Source organism: Callospermophilus lateralis, chromosome X, assembly GCF_048772815.1.
Source record: "Callospermophilus lateralis isolate mCalLat2 chromosome X, mCalLat2.hap1, whole genome shotgun sequence".
Lineage (NCBI taxonomy): Eukaryota > Metazoa > Chordata > Mammalia > Rodentia > Sciuridae > Callospermophilus > Callospermophilus lateralis.
The window spans coordinates 90,827,126-90,850,482 of NC_135325.1; the positions used below are offsets into that span (position 1 = coordinate 90,827,126).

General features: G+C 40.1%; 1 protein-coding gene across 8 annotated transcripts in view; it reads right to left on the reverse strand.

The window, feature by feature from the left end:
* Window positions 1–3,082: 3,082 nt before the first annotated feature.
* The window catches only part of Amot (angiomotin), a 65,120-nt gene continuing 44,845 nt past the window's right edge, over window positions 3,083–23,357 (reverse strand). For all 8 annotated transcript variants that reach the window (XM_077107744.1, XM_077107746.1, XM_077107745.1 and 5 more), the window contains 6 exons: window positions 17,739–17,888; window positions 16,438–16,628; window positions 8,190–8,312; window positions 6,727–6,959; window positions 4,885–5,604; window positions 3,083–4,555 (listed from right to left, as the gene is read on the reverse strand). In XM_077107744.1, the coding sequence (XP_076963859.1) occupies window positions 4,458–4,555; window positions 4,885–5,604; window positions 6,727–6,959; window positions 8,190–8,312; window positions 16,438–16,628; window positions 17,739–17,888 (1,515 nt within the window). In that variant the 3' untranslated portion in view covers window positions 3,083–4,457. The remainder of the gene's footprint in view (window positions 4,556–4,884; window positions 5,605–6,726; window positions 6,960–8,189; window positions 8,313–16,437; window positions 16,629–17,738; window positions 17,889–23,357) is intronic.

A 23,357-nucleotide genomic window follows, 5' to 3' on the forward strand; every position in this document is an offset into this window, starting at 1 on the left:
TCTATGTCCTGAAAAAAGAGGGGTGGGCTTTCATCCATAGAGTTTCCAAATACCTCACCATAAGTATGGAGGGGATGAAGCCCAACTTAGAAGAAATCAAATTTATAGTTGAATAAATTCTCTAGACCTGCTCCATCACCATCAGACCAACTTCACTATGAAAACATGCCATTTCAAAGTCCTTAGAGGTTTGTTTTTTTTTTTTTCCCATATAGGGTATTGAACCTATGGCCTTGCACATGCTAAGCAAGTGCTCTACCACTGAGGTATAACCCCAACCTTGTCTTTTGAGATCTTTTCCTTACCAGTCAGGTTTGGAACTCACTGGCAAACAGGAGGCCCAGAAAGGGCAGTGTAAAGGCAGCTTCAACATTTTCAGTAAAGAGCCAACTTGTTTGTGGTTTTGATGTGCTTTTAATAACAAGTTCCCTCAACCAAAACTGATGAATTGGCATAAGAACAAGGGTAAAAAAGGGCTATCAGGGGGCCTTCCAAAATGCTAACCAAAAATTGATTCTCTACATTGGGTGGCTATCATTTTATCCTTTGGAACTAGGAGATGAAAAGATGCAAGGCTTTTAATATATACTGCCTGATTATATAAAGACACCAATTAAAGCATGTGGCCTGTGGCATTGTCTTTATACTTTATAATCTATAATCATATCCCATACTTCAAGAAAGTACAAATTCTACTGCATGCTGTCCTTGAAAGGCAATTTCCCTGCAAACTGAATTGAAATTAATCACTTAATATAGCACAAAGAAATCTTCTGTTGGTAAACACCAAAGCATTTTCCACACAGTACTGCATGTTAAAACAGCTAACTTTATTGTCAGTGAAAAGATAGGCACAAAGTGGATTTAAACCTGCTTCACTTTATTGGAACTAGCTCCATTGATTACAGAATGGGATTACAATCATTATGGGATCACATACATTTAAAATCAAAAGCAATTCTTCTCTAGCCATCTGCCAACCCCAGCTATCCATTTTACAAACACATGCCATTAATCACAAGGGAGGCCAGAAGGAGGTTTGAGAGCTCCATGTAACCCATCGTTGCTACTGGAAGAAAATAAACAAACTCCCGACACTTGTCCTACTGATGATAGATGGCACTTGGAAGATATATTCCAAGGATCATGGAGGACTGAAATTGTTGGCAATTAGCCCACAGCTAATGCCTTCCCTTGAAAACACTTTCAGTAAGAAGGCACACATCTTAAGTAACATTCCACATATGAATGAGCATTTGAGATAACAGGAGATTGTATGGCTTATGGATGTGAGAATTAAATTATCCAAGTTAGTATATATGCATAATATACTTCAAGCAGTCGCATGATTTAGGCTCTTCAGAAAAAGTAGTTTGCACAATCAATTTGTTCATTTCCTAATTGTTATACCCACCCAACAGTGTAACAACAAAAGGAAATCAGGATGGGTCTCTTGGTATATTTCCTATGCCAGATATTTCATGTTCCTGCTCTCCTGTCACCCTGAAGCTCAAAAGCAGCACTGGGATTAAATCCTTCATTACGACAATAATCAAGATACATGAATTTAAAAGAAAGTTCAAGCTACTTTTCATTCCAGAACATTGTTAATAGGAGTTTTAGATCAAGTAAAATTTGTTCTAATGAAGTTTTCCTGGACATGGGACATTGGTGTACAATTGAAATCAAAGGTCCCCATAGACCACCAGGCAGTACAAGTTAAGACAACAAGGTCACCCTCTTGTTCTATGAGGTGCCAGTAAAATACATAGATTGGTGGATTCCAGAAAGATCCTTCAAATGTTATATCCACACAATGGTGAAAAGATGGCTAACTTGAGATCTCTCCCATAAACCTGAAATTTTGAAATGACACTTTCAGTAAAGACATTCTGAAAGGGTAGTGTCTATCTTTTGCATAAACAGGATACATCAACATGGTCTTATTTCATCTCTTAGATGTAAAATGTTATTTTAGCAAATTACCTAGGGCTGAAAACTGAGCAAAGAGGGACTGCCTCTATTGTGAAAGGGCAGAAAAGTTCTGGAAAGTTCAAAATAGTACTTAGGCAAGAACTTCCATCTTTCCCCCAAACACACAAATCTAAAGAGATAGCTGCCACACAGTGTGATATGACATCTGTCACCTTACAGAGAATGTGACTACAATCATGGCTCCCAGAGCCCCCCAAAATTCAAGCAATGTGTTATCACCATGAAAGATTTATTATTTTTTTGCTTGGATATAAAGTAGCTCTCCTGATGTTTGTTATCTGCTGCTTCTACTATTTGAGGTTTGGGGCTCTCTTAAATGGGTAGTATGAATGAGAATGGGCACAACTCTCTTTTAATTTCTATTTGTCATTCACTTTATAATTGAGGACTAATGTGTGGGATGATTACTTTGTTACTGAAAATGTGAAAAGACTGGCTGAAAATCAAAATACCTTCCCTCTTGTCCATCCCTATCACACACACACACAGTAATTCCTTTGGAAGATAATTATGAACTACGAAAGACTACTGGCAAATACACCATTCCTATACTCACAGAAGAACCCTGTAAGATCACCCAAGATACCCAATAGAGAGAAAAAAAGTGGAGTTGATTTCTTAAGGAGACATTTCATACAACTCAATATTGAAATGGGGATCAGGAAAGGGAAAATCTTATAGAAGGCACTGCAGGAGAGGCAAAAGAAAAATTCAGAACCCTGGACAAACTACTCAAACCAGGGATGCTTTAAAAATACATATATCCTGGACCATGAAGATGCCTTTTCTTAAAATAGGTTCTTCTTTTTTGAATAGGAGTTCCCAAAATAAGCATGGCAATTGGGAGAATGGACAGATGTGCTATCTGATCCTGAAAGAGTCACTGAACCTCTCCAAGTCTCATATTCCTCACCACTAAAATCAGGGGGTAGAGCTACATTGCTACAGTTCCTTCCCACCACTATGGCTCATGACATAATACATCAGGCTACTCTTCTATTAGTCTGGATTTTTAACTAATACATCCCCAAACATCTACCCACCCCTACCCTTACCTAGCACCCTCCCACACCTCCCTCACCCTCCCTATACCCTTGAAAACTGATCTTAATGACATATCTGCAGATCTGTCATCTTAATGAAGGGCAGAAAGGTGACACAGGGCAGGGACCTGTGGCAATTGGCATCCCTCTGTGTCCCTGGAGGCAGCACTATGGGAAGGCCTCCTTTGGTTCCTGCCCACATGCACATTTCCCACTGCTTCCCAAAGGGATTCCAAGATGGAGTCACTGGCAATGAGAAGAGGTAGTTGAAGAGACTGCTGCAATCAACCTCTCCCCTGACTGCAGCATGGTACTTTGGACTTCTGATGCTATTCCCTTGGAGGTGACAGTCACATATGCCTATGCAGACATATGCTAGCAATTTAGGAAAACATAATGAACTATTCTAAAGTAGTCACCAGAAATTCAAAGCATTCAACCTGTCAACAAAAATGCTCCTAACTTTGCCCATGACTGGCAATTTGGAGACTGGTGACCCAACCAGTGAATCTGTGCTGTAGAAGAAATAAACACTAAGCCAATTGATCGTATGAAAGGTCAGTAAGCACTGTTCATGGCTACACCCAGACCAGAGAAGTCTGTGTGCAAAATCTCATGAAACTCTCCATCAAGGCACCTGATGTTTAATTCCCTACAAGACAGGAAGTTGTGCATCACTCAGTTAATTTACTCTCCTAGCATCTGAAAGCAATATATTAATTATCCAAATGCATAAATAACTCCAGAGTACATATATGAATGCATGAACCTCCAGGAGGGAACCAAAAAAAATCCACTTCCAAAGCACCACTGAAATGAAGATCAACACAATCTGCTGGGGCAGGGTAGCTGGGCAACTCAGAGAGAGAATTAGCTCTAGCACCCTTTCATACCCCAATACTCCCTACCTTTTCTCCAGCTTACACAGCTACTAAAATTATTCCAATTCATGAGCCTGAAGCGAGAGTTTTCTGTGGCTGCTGTTTAGAGAAGACAGCACACACTCAAGTTCTCTCTGGCTTCCCACTTACAAACTACATGTTCCACACTGTCTTCTACACATACTGTGCTCTTCAATAAAAACTGATCTCAAATAGGGACATTTTAAGCAACTTTAAGCACATTGAAAACATGGATGTGTATCTACCTGTTAACAGTCCCAATATTTCTATAACTCCAAACAATAAACTTTAGAGCACATTCTGATCAATTTATCTTTTAGAAGTACTTCCTAGAGAATCAAGAATAGACTGGAGTTCATATGGTATGACTAAAGTACTACATTGTTCCAATAAAAAGTCCCTTTAAAAAACATCCCCTCCCCCCAACCCTTGTATTCACCCTCAAAATAAGAACAAACAAAAGAAGAAAATGATTAATTCATTCTTGCTGAGAAACTGCAGCTCTTGATTGGGCTATTTAGATGAGATATTCCACCATCTCTGTATCAGGCTCCTGGGTCAGGATCTGAATGGGAGCTTTTCTTTCCAGAGTATTGGAGTGGAAAGCAGGGCCATCTGTGTGGAAACAAGGGATCAGAGAACATTAGGGACAAGGTAAAAAAAAACAAAAAAAAAACAAATTTCTACAAACAGATAGCATTAGAACCTTCATGAAGCAATAGCAAGGAAATTTGGCAAGTTTCTCATTTACATTACTAGAACACTAGCACCTACTCATGCCTGCTCCCATCTCAAACCTTCTTCTTTTCCCTCTTCTGATAAATTCCCTTTGGAACATGAAAAGCTCAATCCAAATGGCCACCTCTACCTACACAGCAGACACCAGCAAATAAATCTGTACTTGGGGACAGAACTCGAAACTATGTGGTATGCAGAATTATTACCTGTCTTGTCTGGATTGCAGGTCAAACTTGTTATAGACAAACGACGTGTTCCAGAACCGGTAGCTGGGCTTGCAGGAGCCTCAGCCTGAGCCAAAGCTGGAGTTGGAGCTGGAGCTGGAGCAGGAGCCGTAGCCGGAGCTGGAGTTGGTGCCTGAGCCTGAGCCGGAGCAGAAGCCTGAGCCGCTGTTGGAGCTGGAACCGGAGCTGGAGCTGGAACCGGAGCCGAAGCAGCTGGAGCAACCTGAGCAGCAGCAGCAGCAGCAGCAGCAGCAGCAGCAGGAGGAGCAACAGCGGCAGCAGCAGCAGCAGCAGCAGATACAGCAGCTGGAAACTGAGCAGCAGCAGCTGGAGAAACAGCAGCAGAAATAGCAGCAGCAGTTGCTGGAGACTGGGCAGCAGCAACAGCAGCAGCAGATGGAGCAGCAGCAACAGCAACTGGAGCAGCAGCTACCATGGTGGTGGTGTTGGTGGCAGCAGTGGCGGTGTTGGTGGCAGCGATGGCAGTGATGGCGGCAGCAGCGGTGGCAGCAGCAACTGGAGCAGGAACAGAGATGGGAGCAACAGCTGCAGTTTTGTTCGGTTCGGTTCCACGTTCAGTTTGGGTGCTGCAGTCTCGGCTGCCTGTCTTGGAGTGAGCCGAGAGCAGGGGAGTGGAGGGGGGCACAGGCGAAGGCGTGGATGGGACAGACTCGGCACGGTAGTCTCCACCCAGAAGAATGCCTACAAATGAAAAACAATACAAAAAATATAAACAAATAAGAAACAATTGGTGATTGCAACCCAGAAGTTTGATTAGCTATTCTCTCTTGCATGAGTTCAGGAGAAATTTGAATGAGTCTAAATCCTTTATTTTTTGCCTCCAGTGAAGTCCCAAAATGAGCCACCTCCCACCTTGGTGAAAACTTGTCTTCTGCCTTGGAAGACCCTTTCTGGTCCTCATTATTCAACTCTCAGCACACTATATTAAGTGTCCTGTGAATCTGTTTTGGTTTATTTTTCAATGGTGATTAAGTTCCACCAATTTATCAAAATTTTACTTGGTTCCAGTTTTAACCAACACCACACACTACCAGAGAGCTGAAAAGGATGAGGGAGGGGAGAAGCCTGTAGACACACATGGGAGTGCTAATACTGTGTGATCTATGGTTCAGACCATGTATATATATAAAATATATATATCTATACATGGTATATAAAAAAGTATATACATGGTATATAAAAAGTATATATATAAAATATAAATTTACTATATTGTGTATAATACCTATTATATGTATTATTTATAATATATTATAGATCGCAATATATTGCATATATATCAGCAGTTGCTGCTGCTTCAGATGCTGCTGCTATTGTCCAGGAATCTAACGAAAAAGTACATTCTGTTCTCATATCAGAACATTCTGGTAACAAAAATCCTGTCACCAGCTCCATTTAGCTTAATGAGGAGTCTGGATCTTCCAAGAAACACAGAAATGCTAAAATTTTTTGAAATTTTAAATGACACAAAGGCCACATGGGCTTTGGTTAAAGACAAAGGTCCCATGCAGCAAAGGCCAAATCTGAGAAACTTTAAGATGAACTCCAAATTATCTTCCTTCCTATCCAAATGAACTCAGGATTCATGTTTGCTAGGCTTTGGTCTCAATGTTTTCACTGTGAGAATTCAGAGTGTGGAGGAACTCCTAATACAGCTAGCCCCTCTGGAGGAGAAAACCCCAACCTACATCATCTTCCCCTCTAGAATGTGGAGAGTGGCCCCTTTTCCTTGCTATGTGGGTCACTTAGTCAGGACTCTCTTGAAAATGTGTCACTATTATCTTCCTTATTTGCTGTAATTACCTAGGCTCCCCTTCCAGCTCTTATCATCCCGCTTTTCTTCCATGATGGGTGTACCAGTCAGGGTGGATGAGTGGGAGAGCAAGCCTGACCCAGCATTGGAAATAGACATCAGAGACTTTGCTGGCCGCATGGATGACAGCTGTTCTGTCTTACTTGGCTCCTTCCGGGAGCGCTGCTGGAGTACCTTGATCATGGCATCCTTCTCAATAATCTGGGCATGGAGGGTTTTGATCCTAGAAGTCCAAGACAAAGAACATATAAAATCCATTGGAATGAATCTGACATAGGTTTACATGACATAGTTTTTCCATGTACATATACGAAAACAACACAGTGAATACCTACCATGTGCATCCATAAGAATGGGACTCTAACTAGAATAAAATATATTTCATGCTTCTATAATTATATCAAAACAGATTCTGCTGTCATATAGAACTAAAAGGAACAAATAAAAAAAAAAAACAACCTTGTTGCTACTCCTGGGCTCTGATCTTGCTACCTATGTGTACTTGAGTTCCCATTATCTTTCTGACTAAGGGATAGCCTAGTCTGAGTTCTAAGTTAGAAGACAAGGAATGGTGTATCATAGGGTTTTCTAAAAAAGTCCTTCTGCACATCCAACTGGATACAACAGAATATTCAGGAACTGTCTCTTACACCTTATAATCAAAGTAGAGTCTTGGCAAAAAAAAAAAAAAAAAAAAAAAGCGGGATATGAGAAAAGCCATGTATTTTCAAAGAAGTTGAGTCAATGGAAACGTGTTCAGTGAGAAGTTGAAGACTTCTATGAATGAGCCACCACCTCAGGTAATAAGTAAATAACCCTGAAACAAGGCGTGGTGGTGCATGCCTGTAATCCCAGTGGCTTGGGAGGCTCAGGCAGGAGTATCATGAGTTCAAGGCCAGACACTACAACTTAGTGAGGCTCTAATAAAATTAGGGAGACCCTATCTAAAAATAAAAAATAAAAAAGGGCTTGATATGTGGCTCAGTGGTTAAACACCTGTGGGTTCAATCCCTGGTACCAAAAAAAAAAAAAAAAAGTAAATGGAAGTGCTGGAAGCTTTTCAAGCCAAAAAATCAAGGATTTAAGAGGCATCAGGTGGCCTACATGACAGTTTGAATGGATGTTCTTTTGTTGAGTAGTCTGCTGTGTAACAGGGTTGGGTTGTGGTGCTAGAAGAATAGCTCAGAGTGAAAATGTCAATAATTCACCTCTGTCAGAAGGCAGATGGCAAGCAATTAGGAAGGCCAGGGGCCAGTTAGTGGGAATGGTCAGAGTCATCACATCTCAAACTCTAAGTAACAAGCTGTCAGGGAAGATAGCAGTATAGCAGGGTGGGTAAGGCTGCATAATCATCTTCTCCAGCCATGAATAAAGATGCTTACCCTTCCCTACTGACCTATCTGGTCTCTACACCAACTTCTCAGATGCATTAGGGTCCAGATCAATATTTTACCTGCCCTCCATGTCCAGGCAACGCTTGTTGGCCATCAAGATTTCTTCCTCTTCCTTCTGGATGCGAGCTTCTAGAGCTGTGTCATAGCTAGTGTTAGGAGAGTGGTTAATGACCGTTGTATCCCTAGGGAGGAAAATGGCAATAATTAAGACAAGCAGGCAACAAAATCAACAGATGTTATTTCCCTCCTAAGTTGAAGGAGGCTTTCCTAGAAATCCTGAGTTGGAAATCAATCACATTAGGAACGGATGGGTTCCCTGAGTGAGTTATTGTGTTAAGAGTCTCCAAAATAGGAAGGTTCAGCTTCAGAGTAGAAGAAGAGGTTGTTATAATGGACATGGCTGCAAGAGTTAGTGAGGAACTCTATGAAATGTGCACATGCTTCCTTCCAGAACTGCAAAAGATGTCCTCCCCAAACCTAGCAGATAGCCCATTCAAGTTTTTAGATCATGACCAAGTAACAGGAATTTGTACATATTCTACTTTAGTCTCATGACAGCCAAGAAAAGGGAAGAGTTAGACTATAAAGGAAATCAGGAAATCGGAGGGTTACTAAGTGGCTTATTGTTGCAGATGAATATCAGTAACTACACCTGAATGAGTGCTAGAAACAAATAATAGGCACGTCAACAGCTAAGATCAGGTAGGACGTGTGAGTGGACCAAGAGGGCCTTTGACTCACTGCCACCGGGTTCCTTATCTAATCTACATCTGGAACATGCTAGCACCAAATCAATGACTCTACCCCATCAATGTGACTGTTCCCTTGCCAGAATCCCAACTGCATAAGGGACCATCATGTTCCATCTGAAAGTGTCTCAGGCCATTTACTCAAAACCAATTAATGATGAAAAATGGATGCATTTGAGAGGGAAATAGAGAGGGACAGAAACCCAGAGACAGGAAAAAGGGAATGGGAGAGAGTGGGGAGAGGAAGAGAGGGGAAGAGAGAGAGAGTCCTGCATCGCTACATTTCCCACAACAATGAACAGAGGTTGGGAGAACTCTGGGCACATTTTCTTCTGGCAGCTAGCTATGTTCTCTTAACTTCCAGATTGTGATCAGTGCAGATGAGGGTAAAGTGGCAAGAGAATGAACAAGCAGAAAATTGACATAAAGGTTGGGGAATTTTGGCAAGCCTCTGCAAAACAACTGCTTGCATCTTATATATGAGGCTGAAACCACTTATTGGAATGGAGAGCAAAAAGTAGGAGGAATGCAATGGCTCTCTCAACATTTGCTAAATTCAAAATATTTTAGCACCTCAGAATTCTATGCTTCCTCTGGTGCAATTCACCTGCTTGTAGCCCTACTTGATACTCTGAGAGGAAACAATGTTGGGTAGTGTTTGAGAACAGGATTCTGACTACAGATGACACTGGGATCAAGTCCCAGCTTCCCCAAGTACCCTACCACTGACAAGCCTAATGAGTTCAGAAAGTCAGTTTCCAGCTCCATGCCCCAATCTTCTCATAGGCAAAATGGAAACCATAATTGTATCTTCATGTCACAGGGGATAAAATAAAACTATGCATGTAAAATCATAAAGCATCATTCACTGTAAAGGCACTCAACAAAGCTATTTATTATTAAGTGAGAAGTGCAAAGGTAAAAAAAAAATAACATACAGGAGAGTATGGCTTGAAAAACCTCCAGCACTTGGTAAAATCCCAGAGTCTATTCCTGCACTGCAGAGTGCCAATGTGAACTGATGGCTGAGGCTTTAGAGCCAGGCCTCTCGAAAAGAGCATGGTGTCTACGGACACTGGGGACTTGAACGTACGGTTTGTCACTGCGGGAACTAGTGCTGGCCTACTGCCACTTTCATTGCATAAAAGACCATTTTGGGTACACAGAGCCCTGCCAGCTAATTGACATGGACACTGTGAACTCCTCAGGAATGGAGACTGAAAATGTGGGGCACTTAAATGAATTCCTACAGGGCTGCCAGGACAGCCCTCAGCATCAATCTTCCTTCTAGAAGACTAGGACTAGTAAGCCAATGGCCCAGGAAAAAGCAGGGAAGCATAGTGTTTGAAGGAGCTACTTACAATACTCTGAGACCATCCTTAAAAACATCAGGACAGAGATGCTGACTACATTCTCAAAACACAACCTGCAAACTCTGAACCACATATCCCTGAACTTTATATAACCCATCTCAAATTCTTAACTAAACAGTTCTTGTGAATACCCCATCCTAGTCATCTTCTCTCTCCTTCCTTTCTTCAAAGAAGTAATCCCAATCACATTACTCAAATTCCTCTCTAGAATGACACCTATGACCTCATGATTAAAATACTTAGTGATCGTTTAAACTTCAAGTCTATCTTGCCCTATGGGCAGGATCCTTTTATTAATACATGGACTCTACCATAAGCGGATCAGTGTTTGAAGTCACTGGGAGGCTGCTGAGGGGAGAAATGTGGAAAAGACTAGGCTCCGACTTCAGGAAACTTTCAAGGCAAGACAAAGTAAATAATTAACCGCTCTAGGAATGAACTTGGACTTTATTCCAAGAGGCATTGAAAATTATTACAGCTTTTCTAAGGGAATGAACTGATGTGTGCCAAGCTTTAGGACACTAACATTATCTCTTGCTGAAGTGTGATGGAGGGATTAGAGGAGAGAGACACTGGAATCAGACAGACAATTTGGGAAGGTGATTGCAATAATCCCATTGAGAGATAAGGAAAACATGAACTGGTGAAGTGGGAAGGGAAATGGAAATGGGCTATAGGAGGTAGAATTGGAAGAACTGTGAGACCATTTGGATGTGGGTGTTAGGGAGAGGGAAGAATGAATGAAGACTTTATTTCTAATTACAATATCTAGGAAAGATGACATACCATTTGCTGTCGTAGGAAACTGAGAAGATGATGTTTGGAAAGTGCTGTGACAGCTTGCAATTTTAGGGACATTGGAGTGTAAGTGTCTTGAGACTCGAACTTGAATCCTGGAGATGCCAGGGTTAGTCTTACAGAGTTAATACCACTGTTATTATTAGAGAGAAGCCACAGTTAAAAACAGGGATGACTAAGATAGAAGGCAGAATGAGAAAAAAGCAGAGGATGGTATCTGAGAGATGCTGACAAGAAGGAATAGGTCGCCATGTGTGACGTGTATGAGGAGCTTCTACCTCTGCTCTTCCTGCCCTTATTTCTTCCTTTCCTGAATTTACTTTACCCAAAATATAAATGAAACACTGTAAGTTTAGAGAAAGGTAATGACCAGATTCAGTAAATGCATACTAAAATATTATATGGTCAATCAGGTATGTTATCTTGTTACCATTTTTGCTGCTCTTTAGAAATAAATTCACTGCCTAGTGCGATGGCACATGCCTGTAATCCCAGTGGCTCTGAGAGGCTGAGGCAGGAGGATAGAGAGTTCAAAGCCTCAGCCTCAGCTAAAGCAACATGCTAAGCAACTCAGTGAGACCCTGTCTCTAAGTAAACTAAAAAATAGGGCTGGGATGTGGTTCAATGGTCGACTGCCCTTGAGTTCAATCACCAGTACCAAAAACAAAAGGAAAGAAATTCGCCATTTGTGAGCTGAAACTCAAAATCTGCATAATTGGGCTGAGGTTGTAGCTCAGTGGCAGAGCACTTGCCTAGCACATGTGAGGCACTGGATTCGATCCTCAGCACCACATATAAAAATAAAATAAAGGCATGCTGTCCATCTACAACTACAAAAACATTTAAAAAATTTGCATAGTCAAATGGGTCTTCTGGGGATGAAGAGAGAATTTAACTCGATCATAATTTCCCTTATCTATGTTAAGCATCTAGAGAAGAGCCTTGATATAGGCATTATTTTGATTGTTTATAATATTTCCAAGGGAGTAAATAATAAATCTCAAGCCAGGCATGAGAGTGAACACCTGTAATGCCAGTGACTCAAGAGGCTGAGGAAGGAGGATTCCAACTTCAAGACCAACCTCAGCAACTTAGTGAGACCCTGCCTCAAAATAAAAAAAAATAAAAAGGACTTGGAATTTACCTACATAGTAAAGCACCTTGGGGTTCAGTCCCTAGTACCAAATAACAAGTCTCAAACTGTATTACTGAAGAGCTAATGATCCCAATTTCACCATCTTTGAGCTATACCCATATCTAGGAGGCAGTAGAGTACAGCAGCTAAGATAACAAAAATATAAATTTAAATTCTGGTTCTTACACCTGTTAGTAGCTGTGTGTGATCTTGGGTAAGTTATTTAACCCCTTCCTCTGTGCCTCAGTTTCCTCCTTTTGTACAATGGACAATAGCAATTTCCCTAAAAGTATTCTGAGGATAAGAAATAAGAGTAAAATGCTCAGAAGAGCACCTTGTATAATAAGCATTACACATTTTTATAAATAATATAAATCACCATTACTCATTTGAAGAAAAAAATATTTAAGTATCAAATACTAATTTTAAATAAGCAAAAAATCATTGATTTACTCTTTTCTCCCCCCCTCACTAGCCATCTTAACTTTTCATCAAGTAAAATTCACCTACTCATATGACTGTCCAATATCACAGAGATGGTAAATCTGGTATCTAGATACATCTCAGGATGAAGGGCAATGCCAACACTCTCCATATGGGTTAAATGCCTTCTCCTGGACCTTTTAAGGCTAAACTTAGCTTTCATACCCTGGTCCTGTCTGAAATCATTTCATTGACAGCTTTCCCTTTGACAAAAGGTATTCTATAGAATCAAAGTGCTGGGAAGGATATAAAAAGACTACCTAATATATGTCTTCTTATTTGAGAAAAGATCAATTTGTCTTTTCTTTATGTTAAAATGTCTTTTATTGGGACTGAGGCTGGGGCTCAGTGGTAGATGCTCGCCTAGCATGGGCAAGGCGCTGGGTTTGATGATCCCCTGCACCACATAAAAATAAATAAATAAAATAAAGATATTTTTTAAAATGTCTTTTATTATTCACAATGTCCCCAAACTGAAAACAATCCAAATGTCCATCATCAAGTGAATAAATAAATAAGCTCTGGTACCATGACACACTATTCAGCAATAAAAAAGAATGAACTATTAATACATGCATCAACCTGGAAGGGCCTCAAAATAATTAATGCTGATCACAAAAATTCAAAAAGAAAGGGTAAACACAATGTAACTCCTTTTATATGACACTCTAGAAAAGAAAATTGCAAATTTATGACAAAAAGAAGATCAGTCATTGTCTGGAGAAAAGGGGATCAAATTCAAGGGGCACAAGGTCATTTCAGAATGTGTCCTGGTGGCAGCTACACTGTTGTATTCAATTACCAACATGAACCAAAATGTACAACTAAATGAGATTTTTTTAATGTATAACTAATAAGTTGAAAAAATATTCTATCTTCTACCACTACCACTGACACCATCTAAGTAAGATTTCCTAATTGTGAAACTCTTCATTTACCTATGAGTTATTAGGTTTGGAATATATTAAGTTTGAGACATTAGTAGCATACACAGAAACTAAGCAGTACACTAAAACAAGGACTTAAGTTTAGGGATATAAATTATACATTTAGAAATCATTTCCTTCACTTCCTTTCTCTTATTTTCTGTTTGTCTTTCTTTCCCTCCTTAAACAAATTTGGAGCACTTTCCATCTGCAACCAATATCACAGGCACTTAAAAATTATTTTGAAAGAAAGCAAATATAAGCTTTTACCACAGAAAGGGGCAGAAAGCAGAACCTTGCTGAGTATCTACATTTAGGTTGGGAGGAGGAAAAGGGAAACAAATGGAAAAGGAATGGGAAGAGATCTTGGCAAGACAGGCAGAGGAGCCCACGGGTTCAGAAATAAAGTTTTTGAATGTTCCTCCCAAATTTGTAATATCATGAAAAACAAAAGAGGAAAAGGAGACCAAACTCCACAGCAAAGCAGAAGAGGTACTACCTTTAGAAAAACAGTTTTTGGGCTGGGGCTATAGCTCAGTGGTAAAGCACTTGCCTCACACGTGTGAGGTACTAGGTTCCATCCTAAGCACCACGTAAAAATAAATACATAAAATGGCATTGTGTCCATTTACAACTAAAAAAAAAGAAATATAGTTTAGTCCTAGAAATAGAAGGGTCTGGAGGAATCACCTTGTTCTCTCATTTCATGGGAATCTGAATACAATCTCAATCTTTCGGTTTCTCCCATGGGCTGGATTGGTAGCATGCAAAAATGACACGAAGGCCTGGTGTGGTGGTGCATGTTTCCGAGTCCAAAGACTCTGAAAGCTGAAGCAGGAGAACCTTAAGTTTGAGGCCAGCCTCAGAAACTTAGTGAGACTGACTCAAAAGTTTTTTAAAAAGGGTTGAGGGTACAGCTCAGTGGTAGGGCACTTTCTTTCACAAAGCCCTGGGTTCATGGGTTCAATCTTCAGCACCACTGGGAAAAGAAGAAGAAAGAAAAAGAAAGCACAGTTCAAATCTGGAATGTTTGCCTGTGCAACTATCAGAAAATGTTCCTATTAAATGGGAACTGGCTGTGTTTTCTCATGCTAAATGATAAGCACATATTTTTCCAAAAGCATTGATTACATGAAAACTTTCTACCTGATAATTTAAAGGAATTCAATTTTAATTAATTCTACCTTTTATGGGAGCCAACAAATCCTGGTCATCCATCTGAAAGGCAGTTCCCTTAATAATCAATGCTTTAAAAGGAGAAAGGGGGGTAGTGTTTTTATATACATATATAAGCCCCACCCCCCTGTGATAAGCCCCATCCAGCTTTCCTGTTTTTTTGACCTGGAATCAGCACCCTGCTTTCTAGTATTTTCTCACACTACACACACTTAGGAGTTGCATCTTTCTAAGATTCTGTCCAAACATGACAAAATTACCCTATGTTTCCCTACCTCCCAATAATAACTGTTTTCGGTGTCATGATTTCATGAATAACCTCTGAACAAGTGCTAGGCACCGGTGTTTCATTGTAAGCTAGAGGTAAAATGATACTTAATTGTTCTTTGAATCTGCCTACAAAACTTATTACCATCTTCTGGCTCAGCTGGGGTACCTGGAATGTACTGAGCATGTCTTTCTCAAGAAACAAAGCCAGGGAATGTTAAAATCAAGCCATTGATAGCTTCTATCTATTAAAGGTCTATATAGGGACTATCTGAAAGCAAGCTGGTTACATTAGAGAGATGTAAGGTGTCTTCCTAGAGAATAAGGAGTGAGTTTGACAAAGCACCAGTACAGTTCCTTAAGCACTGATGCCCTACCCCATCTGATCGGGCATGAGAAGTACTCAAAAATAAATGTATCCATTTTCCCCTTCCACACATATATTGCAGCCCAAAGTCTGGTGAGCATTTTTCTAGGCTCTATTGGCTTACCATATACTGAAGTGTTAAGAGCACTGTGGTTTTTAAAAACTTTCTGGATAGGAATCTATCTAGGAGCAATATGCCATAGCACACCTTTGATACCCAACTCCAAATCAGGAGCTATTATCAACATGACCAAAATCATCACCTGAACTGAACCTGAACTGAGTTTTTGTTGTTCTTTCCTTCTTTTTCAACTGATGATAATGAAGAGCAGCAAGACAAACTATAAGTTGTTTATAAGAATAACTGTTTCCTCCAAAGGCCAATAATTTAGTTTTTATAATATATAAAGGAGGACAAATAAAAAATTGAAACCAAAATCCTCCCGCCACTTTCTCCCTGGTACCAGATGGAATGTGACTGCTCACATGTGATGATCTTAAGCACACAGAGAATGTGGCCTTCAAATATAGACCTTCTCAAAGGGCAGGGATGGATTCATGTTCAGCACAGCCTTTAACATACCCAGGACAAACCAGAGCTATCAAATGGCAGCAGCCACTACTGAGTGACATTTAGCTTCTGAGTGGCATTTCTCTGAAGGAGGTTTCATTCCAGCCCTAGGGCTAAACAGTGTGCACATGTGGCTGAGAGAAAGTGGCTCTGGGGAGGGAGGTGTACAAATATTTAGCCGATCCCATCTGTAATTTTCCTGGCTTCTGAGGCAAGCGCTACTATTATTCTAGTAAGTCCATAAAACAACTTTGATTTTCAAATTCCTGACCCTCTGTCCCCGAAGCCATTCAGTCCCTGCATAACCCCAGATGAAAAAAAAATCACATACTTCAGAAGAAAATTGGAGGAAAGACTAGAGTATCAGAGAAAATCATACACTGGAAAATGTATGAATCAGTTATCTGTCAGTTCTTAGCAATCACCCACATCAAGCAGTGGCCCTCTCAACCACCTCCTCACCTCTGAGCAGCCACGGTTGCTGCTGCATCCAGAGCAAAATGTCTCATCACATTTTCCTCCAAATACTTCTGTTCCCACTTTGTCATATCAGCTTCCAGGGCCAGAATTCTCTCCTCCTTTTCCCGAAGGAGCTCCATCAGGGCAGTGGCATTGTATTCTGAAACGTTGGTAGGCTGAGAGTTGCCCTGGCGCTGTTGAGGGAGATACCAAGACCCCTCAGATTAACAAGAGAAAGAAACACAGTGTCCAAGTTCCACTTGAAGAAAGGCTACTTCAAGCAACTTAAGCTTGAATTTCTTTTTCCTTTGGTGGTACAGGGGATTGAACCCAGGGCCTTGTGCATGCCAAGGAAGTGTTCTTACCCTGAGCTACATTCTCAGTTTCTAGTTTGGATTCTGATTCAGAAAAAAGAAAGGGGAATTCAGATCTTCTCTTCAGACCGTGGGATTTGGACTTGAATGTGAGACTCCTTTGGTCAGAAAAAGAGCCTGCCATGTATAAATGTCATGATACTCAAAAAGTGGATCAATAGGGTGAAAACTGCCATCCCAGCCAGTTACTTGGCAGGAATAGGGATTTCAAAAATCTAGGATTTAGTTGCTAACTTGCCCCTAACTTCTGTGATCTTTTGTGAGTCATACAATCTTTTCTGGATATTGATTTTTCTCTCCTCTAAAGTTGAGGCCAGGTGATTTATGAAGACCATTTCTAATTCTAAAATGTCTCAGAGTCTATTTGTATAGTATATGTTTCACTTCTTACAGGGCCTACTGTTTTGGTTCCTATGAAAAATAAAAGGTGCAAGATCATAAGAAGCATTAAGAATTTTGCTGGAGCCAGGCACGGTGGCTCATCCATGCAATCCCAGAGACTTGGGAGGCTGACACAGAAGGATCACAAGCCTGAGGCCAACTTCAGCAACTTAGTGAGGACTTCAACAATTTAGGAAGTCCCTGCCCCAAAATTAAAAAAAAAAAAAATGAGAAGGTCTGAGGATGAAGCCCAGTGGAAAAGCACTTATGTAGCATGCATGGAGTCCTGGATTCAATCCCTACTACTGGGAGATAGTGGGGGATTGCTGGAATAGGAATAGGAAGCTAAGGAAGCAGGCATTCTATTTATAATGGGGAGGTAGCCTTCAGCGAGGTATGTGGGGCAAAAAAACATAAAGATGAGCAAATATTTGCTTTTTTGTTCATGCCAAATGCCAACTGAAAAATAACCACAAATCATCTATTGCCTTCTCCCTTTCTCCCTTTTCCCTCTCCCCCTGCACCCCATCTTTATTAGATTCTTCATACCTGCTGAATTCGGAGGGATTCCAGTTCCCTTTCCAGTCGTGTCCGGAGTCGGTGCTCCAGCTGCTCACGTTTCTCACATGCTGCCTGGAGCTGTACAAGGGCCTGCTGCATCTTCTCCACTTTATCTACATACACTTGCTTCTTTTTCAGCTGGAAATCCCAGATGGGGAGATTTGAAAGATGGAAGGAAAGAGGGCAACAAAGTCAGTTATGCAGATCGTTGCAGTGTTTAGCTCCCTTCCTGTCCTAGAATCCAGCTCTAAAAAGAAACGAATGACAAGGTCCTTTGTGATGTGCAGCAGGCTGATTTATATTTCTCATACAGAGAATACAAAGAGGGAATGGAATCAGGAGCCCCTCTTTAATCTCCTTCTCCTTCCCCATCTCTATGTCTTCCCTAAGTCTACTCCCTTAAGTACAGCATGTCTTGGCAAGTTTTTCAGGTACCCACTTAATGGATGTTCTTGCCTCTGCTCTGCTTCACTCTCAACCAGAATGTTCTTGAGGAAGGTATAGTTTATTTTAGTTGTTAGTGTAAAAAAGTGCTAAAAAGGGAGTAGGGGGACTCTTTGGGGAGAAAGGTTTAATTTGGTATGAAAAGGAAAACCATCTCATTTTATACTGCTGTTCCATTTCTAGGTAAGAAAGTCTGCAACTATAAGGAGGACAGAATTATATTTTTGAAGGCTGTCTCTGATAAGTTCTCAATATAATCCAACCACTTTCCCGGAAAGTTTCTTCTGCTTCTCAAAAGGAAGCTACGAACCAATGGTTCAAGTTTTTAGTATCCCCATTGACCAAGACTACTCATTCTTTATTAAAGACCAAGATTATTTGAGATTTCTATCTCATGAGCCTGAATTGATGACTCTATACTGTAGCCTCTCAACTTTTTATTCTGGGACCTTCAAAGATTCCTAAAGATTCAAATCAATCAATCAAACTATGCCCAAGTCAAACACAGTTCTTCATCTTTGCAAGCCTATATTTCATATACAAAAGTAAAAGTAGAAACAAACTGGGAATAATAAAGTGAATTGTTTGTACCCATGTAACTCATAAGTCACATCTTGGCTCCACAGGAATGAAGGAATAAGGAGGGCCTCATAGTTCTTTAAAAAGAACTCGACACCCAAGAAGATAGAGGAAAAAAACAGCTTTGCCACCTTGTTTGCATAAGAACAGATTATGCTTCTCAGAATACCTTTGTGATACCCGTCAATGCTAATAAATCAACTAGTAGACTCTTTCTAAAGAGGAAATTCTTCCAAGTGGGGCAACTCTGTCACCACTCTCATGGAAGCTAAAGTTAGGGAGATAGACCGTCACTGTTAAGATTTCAGTTAAAAATGTTATCAATAACCTGAATTAAATTCAGGAATTTAATTTGACTTTTCAACAAGTTCCCCCAAGCCCTTGAGCTACCTAGGTAGATAACTGCAATGTAAGAAATTACCCACCCAACCAGCATTACCCATGTCCATTTAGCTGGGGCCAAGGCAAAGGACCAATCTGAATCCCCCACTGCAGAGACCAGACAACTCCTTTGTGGTCATGATTCCAAACTACCACTCCCTAGAATTTCCATTCAGACAGTATTGATGTGGACTGGTGAGGACATGCTCCTTGTGTTATACCTGTCCCTTCCCCAAATTAGAATTGCTGAACTTTCTGCAGGTGAAAAGAAACCTATCTTATATTTTCCTACCAGACCTGTGCTATGCTTTGCCCAGGTAACTGGAAAACAAAATTAATTTTTTTCCAGACTTTCTTGACATTCCCTTTGATTCTAGGCCTTGTTCAATCTAATCTTATAAACCAGTTGAAACAAATTCTAAGCCTAGATGTTTTTTTTTAATCCATTAGATTTTTTCCTAGGAAATAAAATAAACAAAATCATCATGCTCTTTCTCTCAATAAGTTTAAATTTTTCATTCTTGGGACATGTGACTACTTGTAACAACACTGACCAGGGCAACCAAAATTTTAAGGTCATGGATGCCTCTGCCTTCCTATTTGCTAAATTTTGAATAATTGGACAGCAGGAAACATTCTCTATCCTTCACCTTTGGGGTTCTATAAACCTCATGAGCTATTTAAAGTTGAATGCATTTATTTGTGAATCACTCTGAAAACCCTAAGGGAGCAGTGCAACATTAATGTGGAGAATGTTAACCATAATTATGAAGGCTTACAGCAGTTATACTTAAAGGCAATTAAACTTAGATAGCATGCAGTTCTTGCCTTGATGGCAAAGTACTGCAATATAAGCTAAGAAAACTGAAAAACAAGCAATCTAGAGCCATGTGGATTTCTCATGTTCTCCCTTTCTTGAAAAAGGAAACCTAAATATTGTAACAAAAAAACCTCTATAAGAGAAGTCACTGAGCCAACCACATGGAAGGGAAAATCAATTAAGGCCCAGGGAGTTCTCTGAGTGCCCTGAAGATGGTCATGCAGGTCAGACAAATTTCATAGAACAGGCTAAGAAAAATCCCATTACGGTTTACCACTGGGATTATTCTTCACAAGGTACCAGGACCATTGTTACCAGCATACTTCTTACACTTCCTTTAAAAAAAGAAAAAGTATAGCTCACCTAAAAACTCCATGATCACCTCAGAAATACTTAATGCCTAGATATGTCAGGATAGAAAAGGAAAATTCTATCTGGGTGTGATGGTGCATGCCTGTAATCCCAGCAGCTCAGGAGGTGAGGCGGGAGAATTACAGGTTTGATACCAGCCTCAGCAACTTAGTGAGACTATAAGCATCCTAGTAAGATTCTACCTCAAAAATAAATTAAGAGGGCTGGGGATGTGGCTCACTGGTTAGGCACCCTTGGGTTCAATCTGTGGAACCAAAAAAAAAAAGGACAACTCTTAGATGCTACCAATGCAAGACCTTATAGATATATCCAACAAAGATCTATACTGTTTAACTCCGCTGCTATCCTCAACAACTTAGTGAGGCCCTAAGCAACTCAGCAAGACCCTTCTAAATAAAATATAAAAAAGGCATGGGGATGTGGCTCAATGGTTAAGTGTCCCTGAGTTCAATCCCCGGTACCAAAAAGTAAAAAATATAAACACACACACACACACACACACACACACACACACACACACCATATTCTTTCCAAAATGGCATTATTTGGGAGAAATACGTCCACTTCATGATAAAGAAAGTATTTAACTGTGGTCCATATAGACATACATAACAAAAATTTCTATTTGACAGCACAATGAAAGGAAAAGGTAACAAGGTGGCTCTCAGGTGACTTGGATTCTAGTCGTAGTTCTGCAATTAACAACAACTTGCTTCCCTGTTCTCAACTTCAGAGTATCCACTTGTTAAAAGAAATGTAGGGGGTTTCAGGAGTCAGCAAACCAAAACAGCAAGCCAATTGAAGCTCGGGAGAATTGTAGGTTGGATACCAGCAAAATGAGTTACATTTTGTTGATGGCTGTCTTCCAGGAACAATGGCTGAACTGAGCAGTTGCAATTGAACAGAAACTGCATGGTCCACCAAATTGAAACTATTTACTATCTAGTTCTTTACAGAAAAAAAAAGTTTGCCATTTCCTAGAAAGGTTTTCAAACTGTATTTCAGAGTTTTAGTGTTTTGCTGAGGTGCTCAAGGGGCTACCATGGCAGATGGGTTGCATTCACTGGCTCCTCTATTATGCGTTGTATGTATTATGGTTCTACCAACTTCATTCGAAAAGGACTGCCACAGCTGTGTGTGTATTCATGTTGATTCTTCTTGTGTGTTAACTGTCTTCCCTAGAAAATGGTCTTCCTACCTTACCTCGCTTCATCATCTTTTCATAATTGATGCATCAGTATGGTTCCCAAATAACTTTTGCTGTTTCACCCCTCACTACTTTGGGACATAATATTCTCTCTCTTCAACCCCATGAGGTTTCAAGAAGTTAAAAAAAATAAAAATAAAACATAGCTTGATGAAGCATTATGAGGAATGGTGATGATCTCTGTTCAAACTATTGTCATCATACTTTCCCTGTAACTATTTCTCAATAACTCACTCACTCTCTCTCTCTCTCTCTCTCTCTCTCTCTCTCTCAAAAACACACACACATACATACACACACACACACACACACACACACACACACACACACATACACAAAACACACACAGGGTTACACAGATAATTCAATCCTCTAAAGGTCTTTGAACTCCTAAATGTTTTGTGAATCTAGGAGTCCCTTTGACACCCTCAACACTTACCACTATCCAAGAGGACAAGGCAAACAGCATCCTAGAATTCTGTATAAGAACATTCTTGGAGGTAAAAACATAAGTTGTGCTTTAGTTTGTGTGTGTGTGTGTGTGTGTGCACATACAAGACTCAGACTGTGTAATATGTATACTCTTCATCGGATCTTAGATGATTGATTTTTCTGTCTTCAGTGTTCAAGGAAGTAAAGGTTCATGTGAAAATTCCCAAAGTCATGGTAATGGCTCAGGCCTTCATGTGGAAAATGAGTTTTCAAAACCAGAGATCAGTCACTCTGGGTTTCTAATCAAGACTTGTAACCATGAGCCCCTAGGAAAATTCCAAGCAAATCCATCATTTCAACCAAATTCCCCCATGGATATTCAGTGAGTGGTGGAAATCATTCATCCATTCAATTTTTTTTAACCAAATGCCAATTTTCAAAAACTTGTTAAAAAGACTCCCTTCCCTTCCTTTCCCTAAATCTATGTTCTCTAAATATGATTCCTCAAACTATTCTTACTCTTTGTCTTGATTTTTAGATCCACCTTCTCCCCCAACCCACTGGCCCTACTCTTACTGTACTTCAAAGATCCAATCTAAGATAGTTTACTTTTTGTGTCTCTATACCAATGATTCTCAACTAGGGGTTGAGAATTTGTATAGTAGACATGGTAGAATTTTAAGGCAGTAAGAACCTAGAGCATCAACAAAGGCATTTTAAATGGCCATACCAAAGCTGGAGATGGGATAGTGTGACAGTAGACTGGGTAATGAATGTCCCCATTTGCAGGGGACATTAAGCAATGTATGGAGACATTTATGGTGGCCATAGCCATTGATGGTTGCTACTCATGGATAAAAACCGGGAGTGTTGATAAATATCTTATAATACTAAATAGTCCCTGCCTCTCACTATCACCAAAGATTTATCCAGTCCCAAATGTCGTTAATGCCAAGGTTGAGAAAATTTGCTCAACACTTTAGCACTACAGGACAGCTCCTTTATACCACACTTTTAACAAGAGATTATATTCATACTTTAATATTCTCGTAGTGTCTTTAGTCACAGATCCCTACATGACTGCAAGAAGTGTCTCACTGTGAAAATTTAACATGCCCTAGGACTGCTTTCAACTTTCCCCCAAATATTATCCTTTTGATGGTTCAGTCAATATCATCACTTCACCCATTTTCTAGTTTCAGAATCTTAGAATTATTATTCTTCCCACTTTCTTTGACCACCATATTCAACTATCACTATGTCTTAATTCTAATCAACATCTCTTTTATTCTCATTTTCATAGCCAATATGAATAATTTAAATCTTTATTTCACAACTAAATTATTACAATACCAACTTAACAGTTCTTTCA